The sequence below is a fragment of the Schistocerca nitens genome, chromosome 2, assembly GCF_023898315.1.
Source record: "Schistocerca nitens isolate TAMUIC-IGC-003100 chromosome 2, iqSchNite1.1, whole genome shotgun sequence".
Classification (NCBI taxonomy): Eukaryota; Metazoa; Arthropoda; class Insecta; order Orthoptera; family Acrididae; genus Schistocerca; species Schistocerca nitens.
This window is the reverse complement of record NC_064615.1, coordinates 372,986,468-373,008,335: the sequence shown is the minus strand read 5'-3', so window position 1 is coordinate 373,008,335 and position 21,868 is coordinate 372,986,468. Positions and strand designations below refer to the sequence as shown.

The window sequence follows — 21,868 nt, the reverse complement described above, 5'->3', positions numbered from 1 at the left end:
CTTAACAGTGGCGTGTGGTTCGGGTTGTGAGCCCCATGCTCGGACCAGGATGGTTATCATCAATTAGAAGAAGAAAAAAACACTTCCTCCAGTGAGAAGGTAAACTGAGAAATTACACTTGGTAATGAAGGTCACTTTAATAATTAGTTCATTCTGCATGGGTAGCAGACAACATAGTGGTATGCCGAGTTTTGGCTCATGACAGTACTGAAGTCATAACTTCAGTTCTACTGTTGTACCACACTGTATAGTCAGTGTCACTCACAGGAGCCCCTTACTCTCGAAGCGACGTATGACGTACTGCATGTAGGGCCCGGAGTACTCGTTGTCATACATGCCGTAGCATGTGCCTGGCTGAAAATTAAGGTCCCGCACAGCTTGCGAGAACTTGTCCCCGACGCGATGTGAGGAGAGTGTGAAACCACTGCAGGAGGAGTTGTACAGGGCGAAGTGCTTCAGGTCCTCCACGTCCCTGAGCAGTTCGTCCAGCGGGTAGGCGTCCGCCGCAGCTGCCATCCCCAACGCACGCAGCGACGCCTGCAGCTGTGAGTGGTAGGTCTCCAGCAGCGAGGGCAGGCGCTCGTGCGCGTCCACACCAGCGTTCGCGTACAGGAAGTACACCAGGTCGCGTGCAGGGCTGGACACGTGCGTTAGCTGCGGACGTGGGAAGGTTGTCGAGTAAACAGAACAAATCAATTTCATTTCGTAGTGGAAGGGTGGTTTCAAATGTGTACCTGAATAAAGCGTGACACGAAGCTCACCAGACAGAATATTAAAGGGGTAGACCAGGGTGACGCTCGATTTTGAAACCGATATTCATGAACTTTTTCAGTAAACTAACAAACAGATTATAAAACTGACTTTATACTTTTATTTTACACTCTTAAGATTGTATTGTGTATTTTTTAAGTGAAAGACTTGCACCCGGAGGATACTACAGGACATCGACGAAAGGCCTTCGTGGAGTGCGAGGACGATTGGTGGGAACTCTGAACGCTACAATTTTCAACGTAGAACAAAATTTCAGAAACTGCTCTGTAGCTGAGAATATTGTCAAACATAGTGCATAGTGATGTTTCAAAAATGGTTTTTAACAAAATGGCGGGACTTCGAACTAAAAGTCAATGTCTTCGACAAAAAATCCGTTGTAAAAACGTGCAACCAAAAACACAGAACTAAATTATTGCAAATGTCCTACTCACTAAAGCAGAAAAAACGCTGACTCACAAATTGAAAAATTGTATGGTAGTGCGACCTCCAGACCAGATGTGAGGAAACGCAAATCAGCAAATCGTAAGTAATTACATTTTTTACAAAAAATCGCGAAGTGAACTCTTTCATAATCTATAACTAACAAAACTGTGCCGTTATAGATCCCACTGATGATGCCTTAAAACAGATGAAGGCGAAACGCGTATGGATTAAATAAAATAAATAGCAGCAGGAAAAGGCAGTTTGATTTGCAAAACAAGTATTGTATGATGTAATTGCGCGTATATTACATGAGCAATAGTTCCCGCCGACTTGAAAAATGTTGTTACGAAGGAACGAGAATTTGAGGTTTGAATTTGTGATTTTTAATATTGAAATCGAACAAACCTTTAATTTACAATGGCAGTACCGTACAGTTTGTCTTTTCTTCCCCGATGTCGAAACATTCTCGTTTCGACGAAATTATATCGATTAACTGGCTTTCGCTTATCAGTCGAAGCGTTTTTACGCACGATAGGGATTATCTTTTGAAACGTTTTTATCCGCATAAATACCTCTGTTTGCCATTTTCATGCACTAACGTTTTACTACATACAAATACACAAGCGCTATGGCAAGTTAAGCAGATGTGAGACAAGCCCGTGATTTTAGACTGTTTACCATAAACGAATGATGTTGTTACGAAGAGATATCTTGTTGAGAATAGTATTTTAATTCACACTAATGCCCCTCTGTGATATTCGAAACTAACAGGACCCGTATTCTGTCGTTAACTATTATAGCATTACATCGGTTGCATTTGAGCGCACGGATGCGCGATACATCGTGCAGTATATCGCGGTTGTAACATATTTTGACGTTTATAGCACACTTTATATGAATGAATCTTAAAAATACTCTCTCAAAGGAACATTTTAAGCCAATAAAAATTGGGCTAAAAAAATTTCCACTCTGGTCCACCCCCTTGATTCACTTATTTAAAAGAATACACTGGTCGTTTCTGATTACTGTAGATCGGTGTGGAACTGATACCGACTCCAGATGCGATTCACCACTGCTGACGCCTGTCATTGTAACGAAGTGATGTGTATGTGCTCGTCTATTGTATGGAATCACTGCAGTAAGGTATGATTTCTTCAAGATGTAATAGAATGACAGAAACGATCTTACATTTTTCGATGTGCCCACGACTACACTGTGGATCAAATTGCTCGATATACTGTTGTATCAAAGCGGAATGTTCGATTTGTATACAAGGAATGGTGTCCCACTTGTGGCGATGTCAAATGCCGCAATATCAGTTGTCTTACAAAGATCGCCGATAGGAACCGAAGACGATTGTAAAGCCTCGCCAACGACAGTCGGTTTCAAATATTGCAGGAATTGCTGCCGTGAATGACTGTAGGTCAGTTTCTGAGCGAAATTTCCGTTGGTAACTCCATGCAATGGACATTTGGAACCAGGAGGCTTGCAGGAGGCCCTTGATCACACCACCACAAACAGCTGCACGTGCTTAGTGGGCCAAACAACACAGAAACTGGACAGTTATCGAAGGCAGAAGTGTAATGTGACCGACGAGTCGCGATTTGTCTCATATAAAATGGTGTAAGGCGTCTAGTGAACTGAAGGTCCAATGAAGGGTTTAACCTGGAGTGTGTGGAACATGCTACTCATACTGGAGATAGTTCTGCTATGTTTGGAGGGTGCTTTTCGTTCCAGGACTTGGGCTCACTCATTCAGATTACTGTCAACATAAGCCAGGGTGTTCAAAGGGTGGTTATAATTAAACTGTCTCTGCTTGAGTGTGTTTAGACGAAAGACTGTTTAACATGTGGGTATTCAGCTTTACAGGAATAATGTTCATACTGTGATTTGCGTTGTTAGTAGTGTTAACATCATGACTTGCCATTAGGCGCCGCTACTGCTACGGCGACGTTGGGTTGAAACACAAACATCACTGCTCATTACAACTGCAAGTCGATGTGGGTCTGGGAAACAGAGTTTTACTGGTAAAGCTGTTTTATCAAAACGACAGCAACAGTGATACTGCTCTTCGCGAGTATCGACGCGTTAAAGGAATACGCAGAGGTACTCTTTCCGCACGGGGTTGGGAGAACATGAATCGGAAGTTGGAATTAGCCAATGGCTTGTGGATGGCTCGTCGGAGAAGTTGACTGTCAATTGCACCACCAATTGCTGGAAAAGCTAGTGTACCCATGGATGGGTCAAGCAGTGCACGAGCTGTGTCGCGATAGCTGAACATCCCAGGGTCCACCGTTCGAAAAGTGCTACGAATAATTGTGCAATCGTATCACTGGTACGGTTCCAGGCTGTCGTGGATGCAGATGGTTGTCACACAGAGCAACGTTTGTAACCTGGAACGTGAACATGGTACGCAGTTAATAAATGTTACCCTCTCATGTAGAAATTAAAATGTTTTTCTTTGAATGGTTTATTCATTGTTTCTCTTCCGCATGCCCTTACAATCTTCCCACGAAGTTTTACTGTCTTGCGATCACTGATATTTCATGGGAGCCCTCTCAAGTAGCGATAGTTCAATTGTAACCATTCTATGTTTTGACACTCTCGGTGACCAAGTACTGCTCTTCCTTAGACATCTTCATGAAGAATTTTCTTTGTACACTCCAGTCCTCCTAGATTAGAACACCCGTGTTCACTGGACTGCAAACACACGTTCCTGGCTCGGATGACTTTCCGGCATGTTATCAAATTTGGATTGGTTTGTTAAATCACCCATTCTTCATCTCATTCATATTTCTGGAATTATTTTGAGTTGTGAGTGAAAAGTAGTATTTTTTGTTTATTGTTTTTTCATCCCCCCATATGGGCGGGACCTAGCCTTCCAGTGCTATAAGCAACCCGCTCTTCGGCCAACTGACATTAGAAATTAAATGAGATGAAAAAGAAACAAATAGGGAAGACATGTACGTTGTATTTAAAACTATTTCGAAAGGAAAAATGGAAGTTTTTGGATGTACGAGAAATATGAGCTCCTCCACTAGTAGTTAGAATCAGTAATAATAAAAGGTAGAACGAAATGCAATAAGCGCACATTCAAAAACATTTAAAACTTGATACCGAAACATTGATACCTAAAAGAAGCACTCTTCTGTCACTAAGAACCGGGAGGCCCTGCCCTGGGATAGGAAGTCTGTTGATGAAGGGGGAAGATTGGCCTGTGGGGAAGGTAGGATTGTGGTGATATAAGGATGGAGGATGCTGCGATGGGGTAGGAGTGAGAAGGGGCGGAGAAGTGGCAGGAACTGGTGACACTAACAGTTGTTGGAAAAAGGGGAATGGCGAAAGAAGGGCAGATGGGGAAAAAGTGGGATAAGGAAATGAGGGAAAAGGAGGGAGGGGAAGCCCTCATGAGGTGCAATTGGTGACGTGGACTTACAGCTGGTGGGATAGGTAAATGTCGTGATGGAGTTCATAATCTATGAGGGGGAGATGGTTGAAATTTCTTTCGGAGAATATGTGGAGGGTGTGTAGGTGTACAGTTGGTAGAATGTGCTGCTAGAAGTGCAGCATATGAGGACTGGAAAGCAGAGGCGAAACGATGGGATTATTACAGTCGAGTTTGAGGATGGTAGAACGCAGCAATCAGTGTCCCCACAGTTTAGTACGTGTCTAGGATTAAATCACCAATGAGTGGCTACAGCTGGGTACGGCACACTTGAATAATATATGTGGTGTCTGTTCTTTTGGACAGGTCTGAAAGACCATGTCCGAAAGAACAGACATCACGCATTCATTAAACTGATTCACCATGATGGGCAATGAATCCACCACCTTAATTGCGGAAGCACAATTACGTTGGACCTCCATTGAGAATTTCAAAATTGCTAGCATGGAGGTCATGGACAGTGGATAAGTGGTGCTGGGTGGAAATGTCAGTTAGCCACGGAGCGTGCCGAGTCTGCACATGTGTGGTAAATACTGCGTCTGGATGGTGCAATGGTTAACGCAACTGGTTAGTAAGCAGAAGATCTTGGGTTCGCAGGCTAGCACACATTTTCATTCGTAGCCATTGACTCCACATAAAGACCTGATGCAGCTGACATCCATAGTTCCCTCCCTTTCCTTTCCTTTCGTCCTCTATCTCCCAATTTACATAACGTGAGATAGACTGAAAGTAGCAAAAAAGCCTCCTTGTACCTCAAAATACTTCCTCTACATATTGTAGTATGTAAGTTCCTATCTTCGGGACATGAGGAAAGCTGAATATTCCGAGCTTGTGTAAGCCCCGTGGTAAATATGTTATAACCTATGTCTCGCTCACTTTCCTACAAGCAACAAGTTATCTCAATAATTTTCGTTATGAATCTTTTGTGCCCAGTACTTTATGATCCAAAGGAAAGCCAAATTACAAGAAGAAAGAAGATGAAGCGTTTAACGTCCCGTCGACATCGGTGTTATTATAGATGGAGCACAAGCTCGGATTTTTTGAGGAATGGGGAAGCGGATCGGCGGCGCCCTTTCAAAGGAAACAGGTATTTGCCTGCATCGATTTAGAGAAATCACGGAAAACCTAAATCTACAGGGCTGAACGTGGGTTCAAACCGTCATACTTCCTGCTACGGTCGCAGGTTCGAATCCTGCCTCGGGCATGGATGTGTGTGATGTCCTTAGGTTAGTTAGGTTTAACTAGTTCTAAGTTCTAGGGGACTGATGACCTAAGATGTTAAGTCCCATAGTGCTCAGAGCCATTTGAGCCGTCATCCTTCCTTTGCAGATGACATGCTGTCAAGCTAAAAAGGCGCATAAAAGTAAACCGCCCTGTACAATTCCATCTTCACTACTACTGTACAGGTTGTAAGTGTACTGTCATATCGCTGGTTTAGTTGTGGAGTATCTTTGCGGACAGCCGCGTCTAGAGCGTCGAACATGGGACACGGAACTGTTATGTTGTGTAGTGTGTAGCTCTGCATGTGAGAGGCATTTTTAGTATGGAAGTTGAAATGTTGCTACAAGTGCTATTACAGTAAAGTGATGATATATGGAAATGGTTTAGAGGAAAGTGCGTCAAGAAGTAATTGAAAATGAGCAGTGCCTTCAATAACGTATTTATGTATCCTCTCGTTGCGTGTCGCACAGCATCAATCATCCGCGCCGTGTTCGGTCTCCCGAATGAACTAATGTGAATCAGTAAAAATTAGTTACCATCAAAGAGAGCAGTCAAGTGTCAGTGTCATGTAGCGAGCGTGAGGACGTGCGTTCGGTCATCGTGTTTCCGCATTTTAAACAATCAGCCGCGCTCGCTCGTACAACTGAGAACTGCAAACTGTAAATTTAACTTTGTGAACAGTGTTAAAATATCATTACTAGTTTCAAGGAGGACTGGTACCAAATATCTGTGTATGCGTCATGAGCGTAAGAACTTTCGTGCGACCATTCGGCTTCCGCATCATCAACCATCACCTGCGTCGTGTCGGTTACGCGTACGCTCGTCCGCACGATATTGTGGACTGTTAATCATCCATTAATTGTGATAATACTTCTGAATTAGCATGTAAACAGTGCAACCTGCGACTTTATTTTATCCTCTCAAAATATGGTTGTCCATAGCAGACGTCGAACAGTGTTGTGTCTTAACGTTGAGTGGCTCCCCCTAAACCCGTTTGCATAATTCGATAGATAACTTCAGGCAAGCCAGCAGCAGTGTTTAGCAGAACAGCACGACCGCCGCGGGATTACCAGGTACGTGGTGTGGACAGGGCGCACGGTCGAAACGACAAACAGTACCAGTTTAAGGGTCCCCTACCTCCATTAGTACTCCCGGGCGTGTTACAAGGTGAGCTATAAAAGAAGCAAGCATTACTGTTTTAGGCCTAAAATATGAAATCAGCTACTGCCTTAGTATAAAATTTTTATAGAAATAAATTCAAACCTGCTGAAGAGGACACAAAGGTGTTGAAACATGTTTGCGTAGAGAATAGAGAAAAGAAATAGTTTTTCGCAGAAGGCAGAGTTTTAAAAACTCAAAATCAAAAATAACGTTTGCCTGATAAATTTTCCATATTTCATCTCCTGTCTCGTAGTTCACAAATTGTGTAATATACCTGTGATCCTGCTACTGTCATGGTCTGCAAATACACAGCAGCACGTGGATTGCTGCTGAAGTTGGCATCCTGGTACTCTAAGAAATTATTATCAGTTCAATTCAGGCAATAAGTAAAGGGTATATGACTGTAGTTCCCGACAGATGGTGCGCAGTTGTCTTGGGTTGCATTCTAGACTTCTCTAGAAGACCAAGGTCATGAGGCACATCTGATTGTGAACACCTTGCCACACAAGGGCATAAGACGTGACCATCCCTCTGGTTTCACATAACAACGGAAGTACGCGCTATGCTACTGGGCGTCCTCTCTCTAGTCTCTCGCCAGCGATGGTAACACTATACTACGCTACAGATTCACTCTTTGCAAACATTTACACTGAACAGTTACCCTGCACATAACATTCATACCTCAAGGAAAAAAGATGAATCCTTTTTGCAGTGTGTGGCTAGGCCAAACTTTGGAATCTGTCAGCCAATTGCACCATACAATGTCACTTTCTAAGACAAGTATTTCCATGAGACATCATATGATGAAGAGTTATCTGGCGAGAGCCTAAAGTAAATTTCAAAACTGTCTGTTTCACACTGTAAGGCAGCCAGTAATGACTTGACAGACTGCAGATTTGCTTCAGATTGGGTGAGCTGTCTTCAAACAGCTCTGTTGGAAGTCGAAAGTATGCTACAACAAGAGAGACATAATATTTCAATGCTGGTTTAAAAATTGAAAAATTCTGCTAATAACCATTTTTTTGTTTTGCAGTTTTATGCTGCCTAAATTCGTATAAAATAAACAAAAAAATTTCTTCACCTTATTCTCTAAGAACACAATATACGCATTTATTTAATACACAACCTGCACAGTTTATCTGAGCGTTAAGGATTTCATCAGAGTTTACCAGGAAGTCGTTAAACCTAAATATGGACCAACTCGACAGTCACGCCACACAATTTATAGGATCTGTTTTGCGTAGCTAGACGTAAGTTTAAGCTAAGTGAATAAAGTTATATGTTAAGGAGTATGAAGACAGCTTTACATAATGACCAAAGCGTTTGTAATAATAATAATATAGGTATTTATTTGAAGGTTTAGTGTAATCAAAATGTTGTATTCATTCATAATATCTATTGCATGAGAATCATACTAATTTTGTAGCACAATTTAGCTTAACTGCATTAAAAATGAACTGTAAGTAGACCTAAATTACTGTAAAGTCATGTGTAAATTACAGAAATAAGAACTAGTAGTTGTTGCAAAGTGTTTGAAATATGTTACCCTAATCTATTACATGAAAAGAGAAAGGAAGAGTGTGGCTTAATGTGCCAGCAAAAATAGTGTTATTATAAAAGGAGCAAGAACCAGGGCATCTAATGGATATGAAATCAGCAGTATATTCTTCAAATGAATCATTCCAGCATTAACCTTAACCAGTTTAGAGAAATCACAGAAAACGTAAACCGTGACTTCCAGATGGATATGTAAAACCTCATTCTGCTAAAAGAGAGTCCAGTGTGCTCGGCGAGAGCCTGTTCAACTATTGTAATGTAGTGGACATAATTATGGGAAAAACCTTATGATTATTTAACGACTTAGTTGAACCTAGCATCTAAGAAAGATCCTCTCTGACGTTAATCATGTGTGACAAGTTCAACTGTGTCCCAGGCTTGGTTCGAATAAGAGTGTGTGCCTTAAGCATGTAGTACACTACCAATTACGAAACAAAGCTTTCGCAGCAGCAACCCGGATGTTGTTGATAAGACAGAGTTCCGCAGCGCATTCTTACTCTTAGGTTATAGTCCCACTGCGCCATGGGGAACCTCTGTAATGCGAATGTCTATTTAATAACAGGTAGCTTATAAAAATAGTTCGTTAATGTTAACACTAATTGTGTATACAGATCCTGTAAACTGACACGTTCTACACCACATCCTTTCGATAAAAGAATCATTCAAATGATCTATGGAACATTAGAACATATAACTGACTAATTAACTAATATTTGCGTTGTTGAACGTAATCGAGAAACAGATGCTGTATCTGTTATCAAGTGCGATATATACACGTCAAAAAAAGTTTTGCATAACCCCAGTTCCCAGAACTCCTGAAGATAGACATTGAGTGTGGATATTGTTTCACAGACACAGTCCCTCTGACTGTTCAGAGATGTCACTAAACCCACCCAAAGATATAAACAACCATGCATGAGCAGCGCCTTTTAGACAGAGGGGGTCCGGCAGCCAATCAGTTCCAGTCATACCACCAGAAAGGAGGTACACGGCTCGTGTTGTCTGTAGTTCAACCATGCCTAGACGCTCAATACCGCGGTTCCATCGGTTCCGTGCCAGGAAGGGCTCTCAACAAGGGAAGTGTCCAGGCGTCTCGGACTGAACCAAAGCGATGTTATTCGGACATGGAGGAGATAAAGAGAGACAGGAACTGCCTATACATGCCTCGCTCAGTCCGCCCAAGGGCTACTACTACAGTGGATGGCAGCTACCTACGGATTATGGCTCGGAGGAACCCTGACAGCAACGTGACAATGTTGAATGATGCTTTTCGTGCAGTCACAGGACGTCGTGTTACGACTCTAACTGTGCACAATAGGCTGTATGACGCACAACTTCACTCCCGACGTCCATGACGAGGTCCATCTTTGCAACTACGTCACCATGCAGCGCGGTACAGATGGGCCAAAAACATGCCGAATGGACCGCTCAGGATTGGCATCACTTTCTCTTCACCGATGAATATTGCATATGCCTTCAACCAGACAGTCGACGGAGGCAGGTTTGGAGGCAACCCGGTCAGGCTGAACGGCTTAGACACACTGTCCAGCGAGTGCAGCAATGTGGACGTTCCCTGCTGTTTTGGGGCGGCATTACGTAGGGCCGACATACGCCGCTGGTCGTCTTGGAAGGCGTCGTAAACGTTGCACGACATGTGAATACCATCCACCGACTGATAGTGCAACCATATCGGCAGCATATTGGCGAGGCATTCGTCTTCATGGACGACAATTCCCGCCCCCATCGTGCACATCTTATGAATGACTTCCTTCAGGATAACGACATCGCTCGACTAGAGTGGCCAGCATGTTCTCCAAATATGAACCCTATTGAACAAGCCTGGGATAGATGGAAAAAGGCAGTTTATGGTCGACGTGATCCACCAACCACTCTGAGGGATCTTCGCCGAATCGCCGTTGAGGAGTGGGACAATCTGGACCAACCGTGTCTTGATGAACTTGTGGATGGTATGCCACGACGAATACAGGCATTCATCAATGCAAGAGGACGTGCTACTGGGTATTAGAGGTACCGGGGTGTACAGCAGTCTGGACCACCACCTCTGAAGGTCTCGCTGTATGGTGGTACAACATGCAATTTGTGGTTTACATGAGCAATAAAACGAGCGGAAATGATGTTTATGTTGATCTCTATTCCAATTTTCTGTATAGGTTCCGGAACTCTCGGAACCAAGGTGATGCAAACTTTTTTATGTGTCTATATTGGCAGTGTAAAGCATTGTGTAACTACAGTAAGATACGCCCACAAATAGGAGAGAAGAACCAATAATGTTAAACTGGCAATCGCCGACAAATCAGTGGTCCCACTCAAAAGTGTAAAGTGACTATTGTTGTTCGTCTGCACAGATATCAAGCATGAAAATTATATATCAGTAAATATAGCTGTAGGAAGGGCAAGTCACAGACGGAGATAGATTGGAAAATTACTAAGGAAGTGTAATTCATTCATTAAGTATGTTTTCTATCAGAATTTCATTCAACCAGTTTGTGTCTAGAATCCTTACTACGTAAAAGCCGAACTAATAACAGGCATACAAACTGCAAAGAAGAGTTGTCTAATGTGGTATAGGTCTTTAGTCACCACAAAAACACCACAGATTTGTTCAGTAATCATCAATGAAATATGCTGGAATGAGTGTGTTGCACTTCATGTAAAGAATTTTCATGAAATTTCAGAAATGTGCTTTCCAAGTTGGGTTAAGAAACGTTTTACTTTTTACCATACTCATTTCTACAAGTTGATTTTTTTATGAGTATGGAAACGTCGCCTACAGAATGTACAGTTAATTTACAGAGGAAAAAATTCTGTTCCTTCTTGTTATTAAGTTCTGACAATGATTAACGTCAGAGTTTTTTCTTAGTAGGAATAATCTTCAGAGACCACCAGTACTGCAAGAGGCAACCATAGGCGGATTTTGGAACAAACAACTGTATGGAAGACATCCTGGTTCATTATTCACCTGACGTTACTTTCCCTGTAAGCTGCAGTCACTGTGTAACTGCTATGGATCTGAAGAAGTTCCAAATTTGAGTAAAACCGGGAACTATTACAAAAACAAATGCGAAATAGACTGCAATGGAAAATATAGAGAAATAATGAGCTGTCACAGATATATTCCCACTTGACATTATGTAAAGCTTCCTCTCCTGGTTCTTGTTGACAGTACGTAGCTAACATATACAGGCTGACAATTATTGAACTATATGAAATAAAATAGTCATAACTTCTGAAAGATTTGCGTTATAACGTTCGAACTGCACAGTTGGCTATACGGTCATGGTGGTAACTAGTATGGTTTGGTTTGGTTTAGCGACGAAGCCCATTTTCATTTGGATGGGTTAGACAATATGCTAAATTGGTGTTTTTGGGGGACTGAGAATCCACATTTCGCGATCGAGAAGTCTCTTCACCCTCAACGAGTGACTGTGTGGTGAGCAATGTCCAGTCACAGAATAATCGGTGCAATATTCCTTGATGGCACGGTGTCTACCGAACGGTAAGTGAAGGTTTTGGAAGATGATTTCATCCCCATGACCCCTATTTCGACAAGATGTAGTTCATACAAAACGGAGTTCGACCCCATCGAAGCAGGAGAGTGTTTGACGTCCTGGTGGAACACTTTGGGGACCACATTCTGGCTCTGGGGTACCGAGAGGGCACTGGCCTGGGCCTCGATTAGCTGCCATATTCTCTGGATCTGAACACACTCGACTCCTTTTTATGGGGATATATTAAAGACAAGATGTACAGCAATGCTCCAAAACCATTGCTGAGTTGAAAACAGCCATTCAGGAGGTCATCGACAGCATCAATGTCGGCAGGTCATGCAGAATTTAGCTATTCGTTGCGCCACATCATCGACAAGGATGGCACGCATATTGAACATGTCATAACCTAAATCCGAATATCTGTAGTGTCGTTTACATGTTGTGTGTACACGTCGTAGCTTTACGTTTCTTTTCATTTAGTACAATATTTGTCACCCTGTACAAGCAAAATTGTGCCACATTTGGACCAGTACCTGTACCAAGTATCGTTGCTGACCAAACTCTGAAGAAGTATAATTTTTCCAAAGTTATGACCATCCTCCATTTTGTTCTCTACTGGAAATTTTCATGCATTTTTGTGACCAATCTACTTCATTTAAACGGATAAATCCAATGAAATCTTTACAATATGATGACTTTGTGCATGAATCAGCTAGTTTTGTAACTGATACAGACATTTTTGGAAGTACTTTACTCCAAAATCTTAAGTTTTTAGAAACGAAGGAAAACATTCTTTGGGTGACTGTATGAAATGTAACAGGACTGACTTTCCAATGTTTAAAGATCAGAATAAAATGACGAGTTTGCCATTGCTGCAGTTGCTAGGTTTTGCAATCTCTTTGAAAAATAAGTCTACAAACTTGGAAGAAGGTTCTTTCCTCGAGAAAATAATTCACATACATGGCCAAGTTAAGCTTTTAGTTGTGTTTTAAGTTAGTGTTTTAAGTTGTTTCTTTCTTAACTCTAATCAAAATACGTACAAAATGGATTCATTGATCACCATCTGCAGCAGCAGCAGCAGCAGTGTTACATACAGACCATTTCATCAAATTATCATATAAATACTTATATCCGTGCTGAGTATAACCAAATAAACGTTGCAGATTTCGCATTTTGTTGCTATTAATAGCCACTGGTCCAGTGTAAGCCTTTCAACTTAAAAACAACGGGTCACTTCCAGAAATGAAAGGTCAAATTATGCCATAACACACGGCTGTAAATTAGTATCTTTCTGGCGTTTTGGAACATGCCTATGTTTTGATTCGTTGAACAACAGTCCTTTTTATAGTATGGTGACCACCACTTAGACAAGTTGTACGCATTTTTAGTTTCTGTTAGCTTTATGGAGAGCTTACAATGTTTGGATGCCCTTGCAGTGATTTCCCAATATTATTTCACCATGTTCATTTTATGAGCTCTTCTAGTTGCCCATTTCACCATGGAACATTTCCTATCACATACGTTATACGAATGTCGACGAATAGGAAAACACTATTCCACTTTATCGAAAAGTTTAGCTTTCGCCAAAGATGGACATATTAGAATCTTACAATGATTCTTATTTTTCCCAACGCAATCGTCGGAAAACAAACCTAGTTCTTCGACATTTTCTGGGGCACATTCTTTTATGTAATCAAATCAGAAGGAGTAAACTTCATTTGCTCCTTTCTTTGCAATGTCTTCATGGTATACATGCATTACAGGCTAAATTTTCATGTTATGCATACAATTTAGCGACATCGTACAACATATGACTTGAACTAAGAAAAGCGAAACGTACCGCATAGTGAATCAGGTATTCAATTAGACGGTACGCGAAGATGATCACCATTGAAAGAGTATTACTCCAGGAGAAAAGTCCTTTCAAAAATGACATCGCTGTAACGAAGTCACAAAAACACATTTACAATATCTGGAATAAATCCCTTTTCATGGAGAAAGGTTTATCTATGTGTATAGAATCTGGTAGAGTTCTTAACATATTTTCTTAATATTTGGATTAAGACTCATTCAAAAAAGACTATTAATTGCCTGGAAAAGGCAAAGTAGTGACAGCTTCATGAGTGTTGGTTTTCATTTGGTAATACATAATTTTTTCAATTCCTTTGAAGATTATCTGTACACTTTTAAATTTCAATGCACAGCCTGCATAATTATCATACCGGTAATATTAGATGAGTTTAGGATTTTGTATCAAGAACTATTTTCAATGCACAGCATCTGTGAATGGAGTAGAGAAGTCATAAGTCGTCAGATGTATGTTGTTGTGGTCTTCAGTCCAGAGACTGGTTTCATCAGCCCTCCATGCTACTCTATCCTGTGCAAGCTTCTTCATCTCCGAGTAACTTCTGCAACCTACATCCTTCTGAATCTGCTTAGTGTATTCATCTCTTGGTCTCCCTCTACGATTTTTACTCTCCACTCTTCAATCCAGTACTAAATTAGTGATACCTTGATGCCTTTAGAATGTGTCCTACCAACCGAACCCATTTTCTGGTCAAGTTTCGCCACAAATTCCTCTTCTCCCCAGTTCTGTTCAGTACCTCCTCATTAGTTATGTGATCTACCCATCTAATCCTCAGCATTCTTCTGTAGCACCAAATTTCGAAAACTTCTATTCTATTCTTGGCCAGCCGTTATGGCCGAGTGGTTCTAGACGCTTCAGTCTGGAACCGCGCTGCTGCTACAGTCGCAGGTTCGAATCCTGCCTCGGGCATGGATGTGTGTGATGTCCTTAGGTTAGTTAGGTTTAAGTAGTTCTAAAGCTACGGGACTGATAACCTCAGATGATAAGTCCCATAGTTCTCAGAGGCATTTGAACCATTTTTATTCTCTTCTTGTCTAAACTATTTATCGTCCATCTTTCACTTCCATACATGGCTACACTCGATACAAATACTTTCAGAAAGGACTTTCTGACAAATCTATACTCAATGTATTCCTTGTCATAGCCAGTCTACATTTTATATCCTCTCTTCCTTGATCATCATCAGTTATTTTGCTCTCCAAGTGGCAAAACTCATCTACTACTTTAAGTGTCTCATTTCCTAATCTAATTCCCTCAGAATCACCTGATTTAATCCGACTACATTCCAATTACCTACCTTGTTTTGCCTTTTTTGATATTCATCTTGCATCCTCCATTCAAGAAACTGTCTGTTCCATTCAACTGCTCTTCCAGGTCCCTTGCTGTCTCTGACAGAATTACAATGTCATCGGTGAACATCAAAGTTTTTATTTCTTCTCCATGGATTTTAATACCTACTCCAAATATTTCTTTTGTTTCCTTTACTGCTTGCTCAGTATATAGATTGAATAACATTGGGGACAGGCTACAACCCTGTTTCACTCCCTTCTCAACCACTGCTTCCCTTTCATGCCCCTCAACTCTTATAACTGCCATCTGGTTTCTGTATAAATTGTAAAAAGCCTCTATTTCCCTGTATCCTACCCCTGCCTCCCTCAGATTTTGAAAGAAAGTTTCCAATCAACATTGTCAAAAGCTTTCTCTAAGTCTACAAAAGCTAGAAACGTAGGTTTGCCTTTCCTTAATCTATCTTCTAAGATTTGTCATTGGGCCTGTGATGCCTCACGTGTTCCAACATTTCTATGGAATCCAAACCGATCTTCCCCAAGGTCGGCTTCTACCAGTTTTTCCATTCGTCTGTAAAGAATTCGTGTTAGTATTTTGCAGCCGTGATTTATTAAACTGATAGTTCGGTATTTTCACACCTGTCAACACCTGCTCTCTTTGGGATTGGAATTATTATATTCTTCTTGAAGTCTGACGGTATTTCGCCTGTCTCATACATCTTGCTCACCAGATGGTGGAGTTTTATCAGGGCCAGCTCTCACAAGGTTGTCTGTAGTCTTAATGGAATGTTGTCTACTCCCGGGGCCTTGTTTCAACTCAGGTCTTTCAGTGCTCTGTCAAACTCTTCACTCAGTAGGCCTATCATATCTTCCATTTCAACTTCATCCTCTTCCATTTCCATAATATTGCCGTCATGGACATACCTTTTGTATACACGCCCTATATATTCCTTCCAGCTTTCTGCTGCCCCTCTTTGCTTAGAACTGGTTTTCCTTCTGAGCTCTTGATATTAATACAGGTGGTTCTCTTTTCTCCAAAGGTCTCTTTAATTTTCCTGTAGGCTCTATCTATCTTACCCCTAGTGATATTTCTCCTTTACTTCCTTGCATTTGTCCTGTAGCCATCCCTGCTTACCCATTTTGCACTTCGTATCGATCTCATTTTTGAGACGTTTGTATTCCTTTTGGCCTGCTTCGTTTACTGCGTTTTTATATTTTCTCCTTTCATCAATTAAATTCAAGTTATATATGAAGATCTAAACGGAATAAATAATATATAGGTGTCACGTGAGTAATTGTTAACTTACGCAAAGAAAATGTTATGTGTGTCCCGCATCTGGCATAGGTGAACAAACATAAGGGAGACATCAAGACACACAGAATAGACATGTTACTGAATAGTCAACACACATACCTGAAAATCTACAAAGCGTTCATCAGCAACCTCCCGTGATGAGTACATGAACATTATGTTGTTCTTCCAGCAGTCACCGTGAACCAGCACCTTGAGTTTAGTATCTTGCACTTTTTTCTTCAATGCCTTTCTCATTAGTGGCAACAAGGTATCCGCAAGTCCCAAATACTTGGCGGCGTAGTGTTCATAGTTGGGAACTCTCTTCACGAAATCGGCGAGAGCAGAAAACATACACTGCGTAATCGACCGCAGCATAAACTCCGCGTTGTCGGCGGTGAAGTAATCCATATCGAGTTGGACGCCGTACTCGGGGCGCTTGCTGAGCGCGTAGGCCGTGCGGCGTGGAGGCGCGAGTACGCTCGCAACACCACCTCGCAGTGCTGGTAGTCGAGAGGTCGATCGGCGTCCGCCAATCGATAGCCGGCCACCACCAGGTCGTCCAGCACGAGGAAGACCCTGGGTGTGGCTCCGTGGTGCAGGCACGTGGCCGCCAGTGGACGGAAAGACGCGCCCTCCACCTGCTGCAGATCCTCGTGCGCTGTGGGCATCACCTCGGCCAGCACCAGCGCCTCCGTCTTGAATACGTCCCACTGTGGAACAATATTATGTTTGAAACTCTCGGCACTTTCTCAAGGACTGGTGCATTTTTATCTAATTTACAATCTTGATCCTTGACCCCAATAAGAAGTAAAACTTTTTAATAGTGTTCTTGTGTAATTGGGTTCTTATGTAATTGCTCTCTCTGTCTCAGCCCTTTCTGTCACTCCCTGTCTCACCTCCTCCCCACCACCTCAAATGCTCAGTGCTCATTATGCTCTTCGGCTTATGGGTGCTTGAGCTTAGTACTCCAAGGTCGCCAAGTGCAATACCTGATCCTACTATCAATTGGGTGATCAGTGCTAGCGCCATTTGTCCTCCAGCAACAGCAACACTAGCAGCTTAAAAGCAAAAAAGTACATTTTGAGTAGCAGCAGGCAGCCAGTATGTATTTGCAAATGTTACTGTTTGTCACATGTCAATGGCATTGCCGCAGTGGTAACACTGGTTCCCGTCAGATCACCAAAGTTAACCACTGTCAGGCTTTCGGTCACGAAAACTGACAGCGGCAGGGAGAGTGGTGTGTTGTTTGTCAAATACAGATATTCGCAAGCAGACAGTAAGTATTTGTTTCAAATATGTTTGTGATATTATTCCTATTATAATTGTTTCCAAGTAACCAAACACTGATAGTGTTGTCATTACACTTGTTTATAATTCCTTTTTAGCACCCAATGCAATGTTGCTTCCAGCAGCACAACATTAGAGTATGAAGCAGCGGCAAAATAACTGAGCCAGTAATGAGCAACATTGCCTGCTCACCAGAATATGTCGGATGTCTGTCAACTAACTTTTGTGCAAGCATACAGTGGTATGGATAGGGAACTGAAAGTCTTAATTAATACTTCCATATGCCAGTCTACATTTTGTGATGTGGTGTGAGCAGCATAACCGTCAATACAAAATGGTGTGCACCTGTCGTGATGCAACGTTAGCAGCAGCAGGGTCAATATGCATTGGCATGTGGTGTGGGTAGTTCAAAAAACAGTTCTAAGTCTGTGGTGAGATAAAGGATTAATAATGCAACGCAACTGCAGTGACAGCAGCATTATTACTCGTATTTGGTCGACTCCACTGGAACTGTGTCAGGTTGCATACTAGCCACGAATTATGGAGTGCTATTGTGTGGAGAGATATGGGCATTTCTTTAAGAACCTCAAATACCTCCTATAAAATAAATAAATAAAATATTAATTTTTGTTGTATATGTATGATAGTGATTGGATGTAATTAATATTTGCTTATCTGGAACGTGGACGTTTAATTATTTGGTATCAGACGCTTGACAATGGCTTTTTCGTATATGCAATGTTATTCGTAGTTGACCGTGAAATGTGATTCAGATAATCGGACTTCGTATTTAAATCGTTTCCAAAGACTGCTGCGGTAGGTGCGGACTCAAATCTAAATCTCAATATTAGAATAACTTGCCAGCCATGTCAATACGTCGTACAGAGGTGACTGTCTACTAAACATAAAAAAGTTTACACAGTTAGTTAAATCAGATATATTCAACGAATAAGCCTACAGTTAAATAATTCTACTTACTTTCATAAATATAAATTCTTTACAGAATCGAGTGCCTAGTGAGATTGCAACTCGCAGTGTTCTTATATAACATCAAATATGGCAGTGTGCCAGTTAATAAAATATACGTGCTTCCCGCCCCAGTTGTACTGCAAGACCTCTCCCTTCTTCATCAAACATAAGAGTGTCCTAATTGTATTTTGTTTTATCAGCGACATAGCGCTGCAGTTCTGTGCCATAGGCTTTATTTATTTGTCAGAGATTAATTATTTAATTAAGATTTCGCGTTTCCGAGGAAACTCACGCACGGCATGCAAATGTGCCTTTATATTGCCCCATGAATTGCGAGGCGAAAGGACACACCTGCAGGCGAGCAATTCACCTAAAGGCACAAGAAAATCTAAGTTATCTACAACTATTTACATGACATACATTATACAGTACATTATATACAAAATTTGAATGACGCGCGTGCGCCGTAAAAGTTCTTATGTTGGCAAAATAGAGTGCGCGCATGCGCAGAAGCATCTGTGTGACTCCGGCACTGCCGTTATATCGTAAATTTAGATCACGCGGCACAGTATTGCAGTTCATATTGTTCGTGTGCGCGCGCGTTTCTTAGTCGTTGCATAAAGGAAATATTCCACCAAGATTACATATGAAGAGTACATTCTATGACAGGTAACTTAGTTTTAAAATTACAATATTTGTTATAACACAATACAACCTTAGATTGTTGAATGTTCTTAGTTACATTGTATTGCATTGAAATGCTTCAAAGAAAAATGTCCTTTTGTTTCAGGTGAGTTGACCTATACACATCGTGTCGTTATTACAGTTCATATTCATCTGCTGTACAATAATTTTTCACAGGTTACTGTCGTCGTGGTAAAGTTTTTTGATCACAGTAACATCGCTGTATAACAACGTAATTGGTACATAAGCATGTTCATTTCCTATTTCCATTATAGTCGTTGTGATGCAGTTCGTTGTGACAAAAAGCATTGTTTATTACAGATCAGACGTGACCCGTCGAGTAACTGGTCCATATGCAGTTCGTTTTCGATATTCCGTGGAAGCTTGGTTGCAGAACCTCGGACGGCACATAGCTGGCGTCGATCCTTGGACAGTCCAGGTAAGTGTGTCCGTCACATTTCGAGAACATTCCATTCCCTGAAGTTCCAACCAAAATTCTTCCACTCGTCGTGTTGTTTTCTGGACAGGCACGTTGTGACCATTTAATCCAGTTAACATCTTGAAGTTAGGTACTGTAGTAATGTCACTAGACGATGCGCCAATTACGCACTTCACATTTTCAGTTTTTTGCTGAAAATAGCTCACCTAAATGTTGGTAGTTACTTATCAAAGAAATCGTTCATCGCGTTTACAAAGGTACGATGCATGATGAATGGCATTAACAGTTTCTTTCACATGGGTTTCTGCGTAGTTGCGGACTTAGTGATGTACGTTAATGTCCGTGAACAGTGGTTTACTACGCATTTTTTTTTTTTTTTTTAGTTTTTCACATTTTGGCACTCGTTATCGTTCAAATTTTCACGTAGTAACAGTTACATTATACATCATTTTTTAAAAAAACATAAGTAATCATACATATACACGTCACATATTTTCTTAGCATAAACATAATACAGTTACACATAAACATGTTTACATCATCATTACATAGCTATAAATTATTACATTGTGTCACATTTGATTACATTAATTGCAGATATTTACGTTCTCTTTAACGGTTTTGCTGGGATTTTATCGATGTTTTTTGTGATGTCATCTGAAATTAAGATAGGTTAGACACTACATTCATTACATCAGTAGGCAAGACCTGGCGTTTTCACTACTCAATAAATATTCAAAATAATAAGAGAAGGAAAACTGTTAGATTCCTCGCGTTTTGTGAGTGTGTTTATAGTGTCTGTGTGGCCTTGGCTACTGGTAGATGCTTTTCTTGCTGAGAGATGTGCGTCTAATCTATTTCTCGAAGTAAAAGATCGCTTCACAGATGACGTCTGTCGGTTTGTCAGGTGTCATACCAAGTCAGTGATACCTATAGTCACATATGTTCCGTGAAAAATTAATATGTCATTCACTGCTACGTAACCATAAATTTTACCTTAATATTCAGTCTTCTTGATAGTGCCGCGGCGTTGAAAGAAAAGTTCTTCTGTCTTCAACTGCGTCACTGGTACAGCTGAAATGAAAATTTCTATACTACTTATTATCTATGTTGTGATTTGTTTTAGTTCTTGCCACACAGCAGGTCGTTGAGATAACGGTACGTTACATGTCTTGTGGTAGAAGATCTTGTGAGGCTTAACTTCAATCTTGTACACATATGTGTTGATAACACCTAATCGTTTGGTAAAAGCTTGTAAATATTTGGATAACACTCCCTGTAGTTTCATACGTTCATGTACACTGAGAGCTGTAGCTTCATTTATCTTATGATCAAGCAATGTTTTCAAGTCCATTAGCTCTGTGTCAGATGTGTGTGCGTGTCTTGAATGTCATTTTCAAGTACTAACTGAACCTTGTACCATGTACAGCGTTTGTCATGCTTTAGAGTTCTCCTGTCCAAATCAATAATAATTACACTTTCTTTATCATTTAAAATACATTTACCTTTGGAGAAGTCTATAATGCAGTCCTTCTCGCTCATAATATCTAATCCTAATATGCAATTTGTCACAAGGTTTTGTACAACCAGGAATGGCCATTGTACGGTTCCATTACCTATTTTAATGTTTACAAAAACTTGCTTCTTAACCCTACATGACTTATTACCTAGAGCAGTAGTTATTTTACAGTTTTGGGCGGGAAACTCAGGCACAGGCTCCAATTCACACATCTTTTTATAGAAATTAAAAGACAAAACGCTCACAGCTGCACCTGTATCTAAGATAATAGTAGTTGGAATCCCACCTACTACACCAGTAGTAGAGGCTAAAACAATTTCATTTGTGTTTGAACGACATTGTGTACTGTCTTGCAAAAGTTCATCTGATATATTCTCATTGTGGTTGTATCTTATAAATAAAACAGGTAGTTTTTGTTTAGAATTATTAGGCAAAT

At 41.0% G+C, this 21,868-nt stretch overlaps 1 protein-coding gene across 1 annotated transcript in view; it reads right to left on the bottom strand.

The window, feature by feature from the left end:
* Nucleotides 1-261: 261 nt before the first annotated feature.
* Nucleotides 262-21,868, bottom strand: part of LOC126235029 (uncharacterized) — a 51,018-nt gene continuing 29,411 nt past the window's right edge. The window contains exons 2-4 of the mRNA XM_049943764.1: nucleotides 16,975-17,244; nucleotides 16,655-16,888; nucleotides 262-654 (exon numbers count right to left, since the gene is read on the bottom strand). Coding sequence (XP_049799721.1) covers nucleotides 262-654; nucleotides 16,655-16,888; nucleotides 16,975-17,244 — 897 coding nt within the window. The remainder of the gene's footprint in view (nucleotides 655-16,654; nucleotides 16,889-16,974; nucleotides 17,245-21,868) is intronic.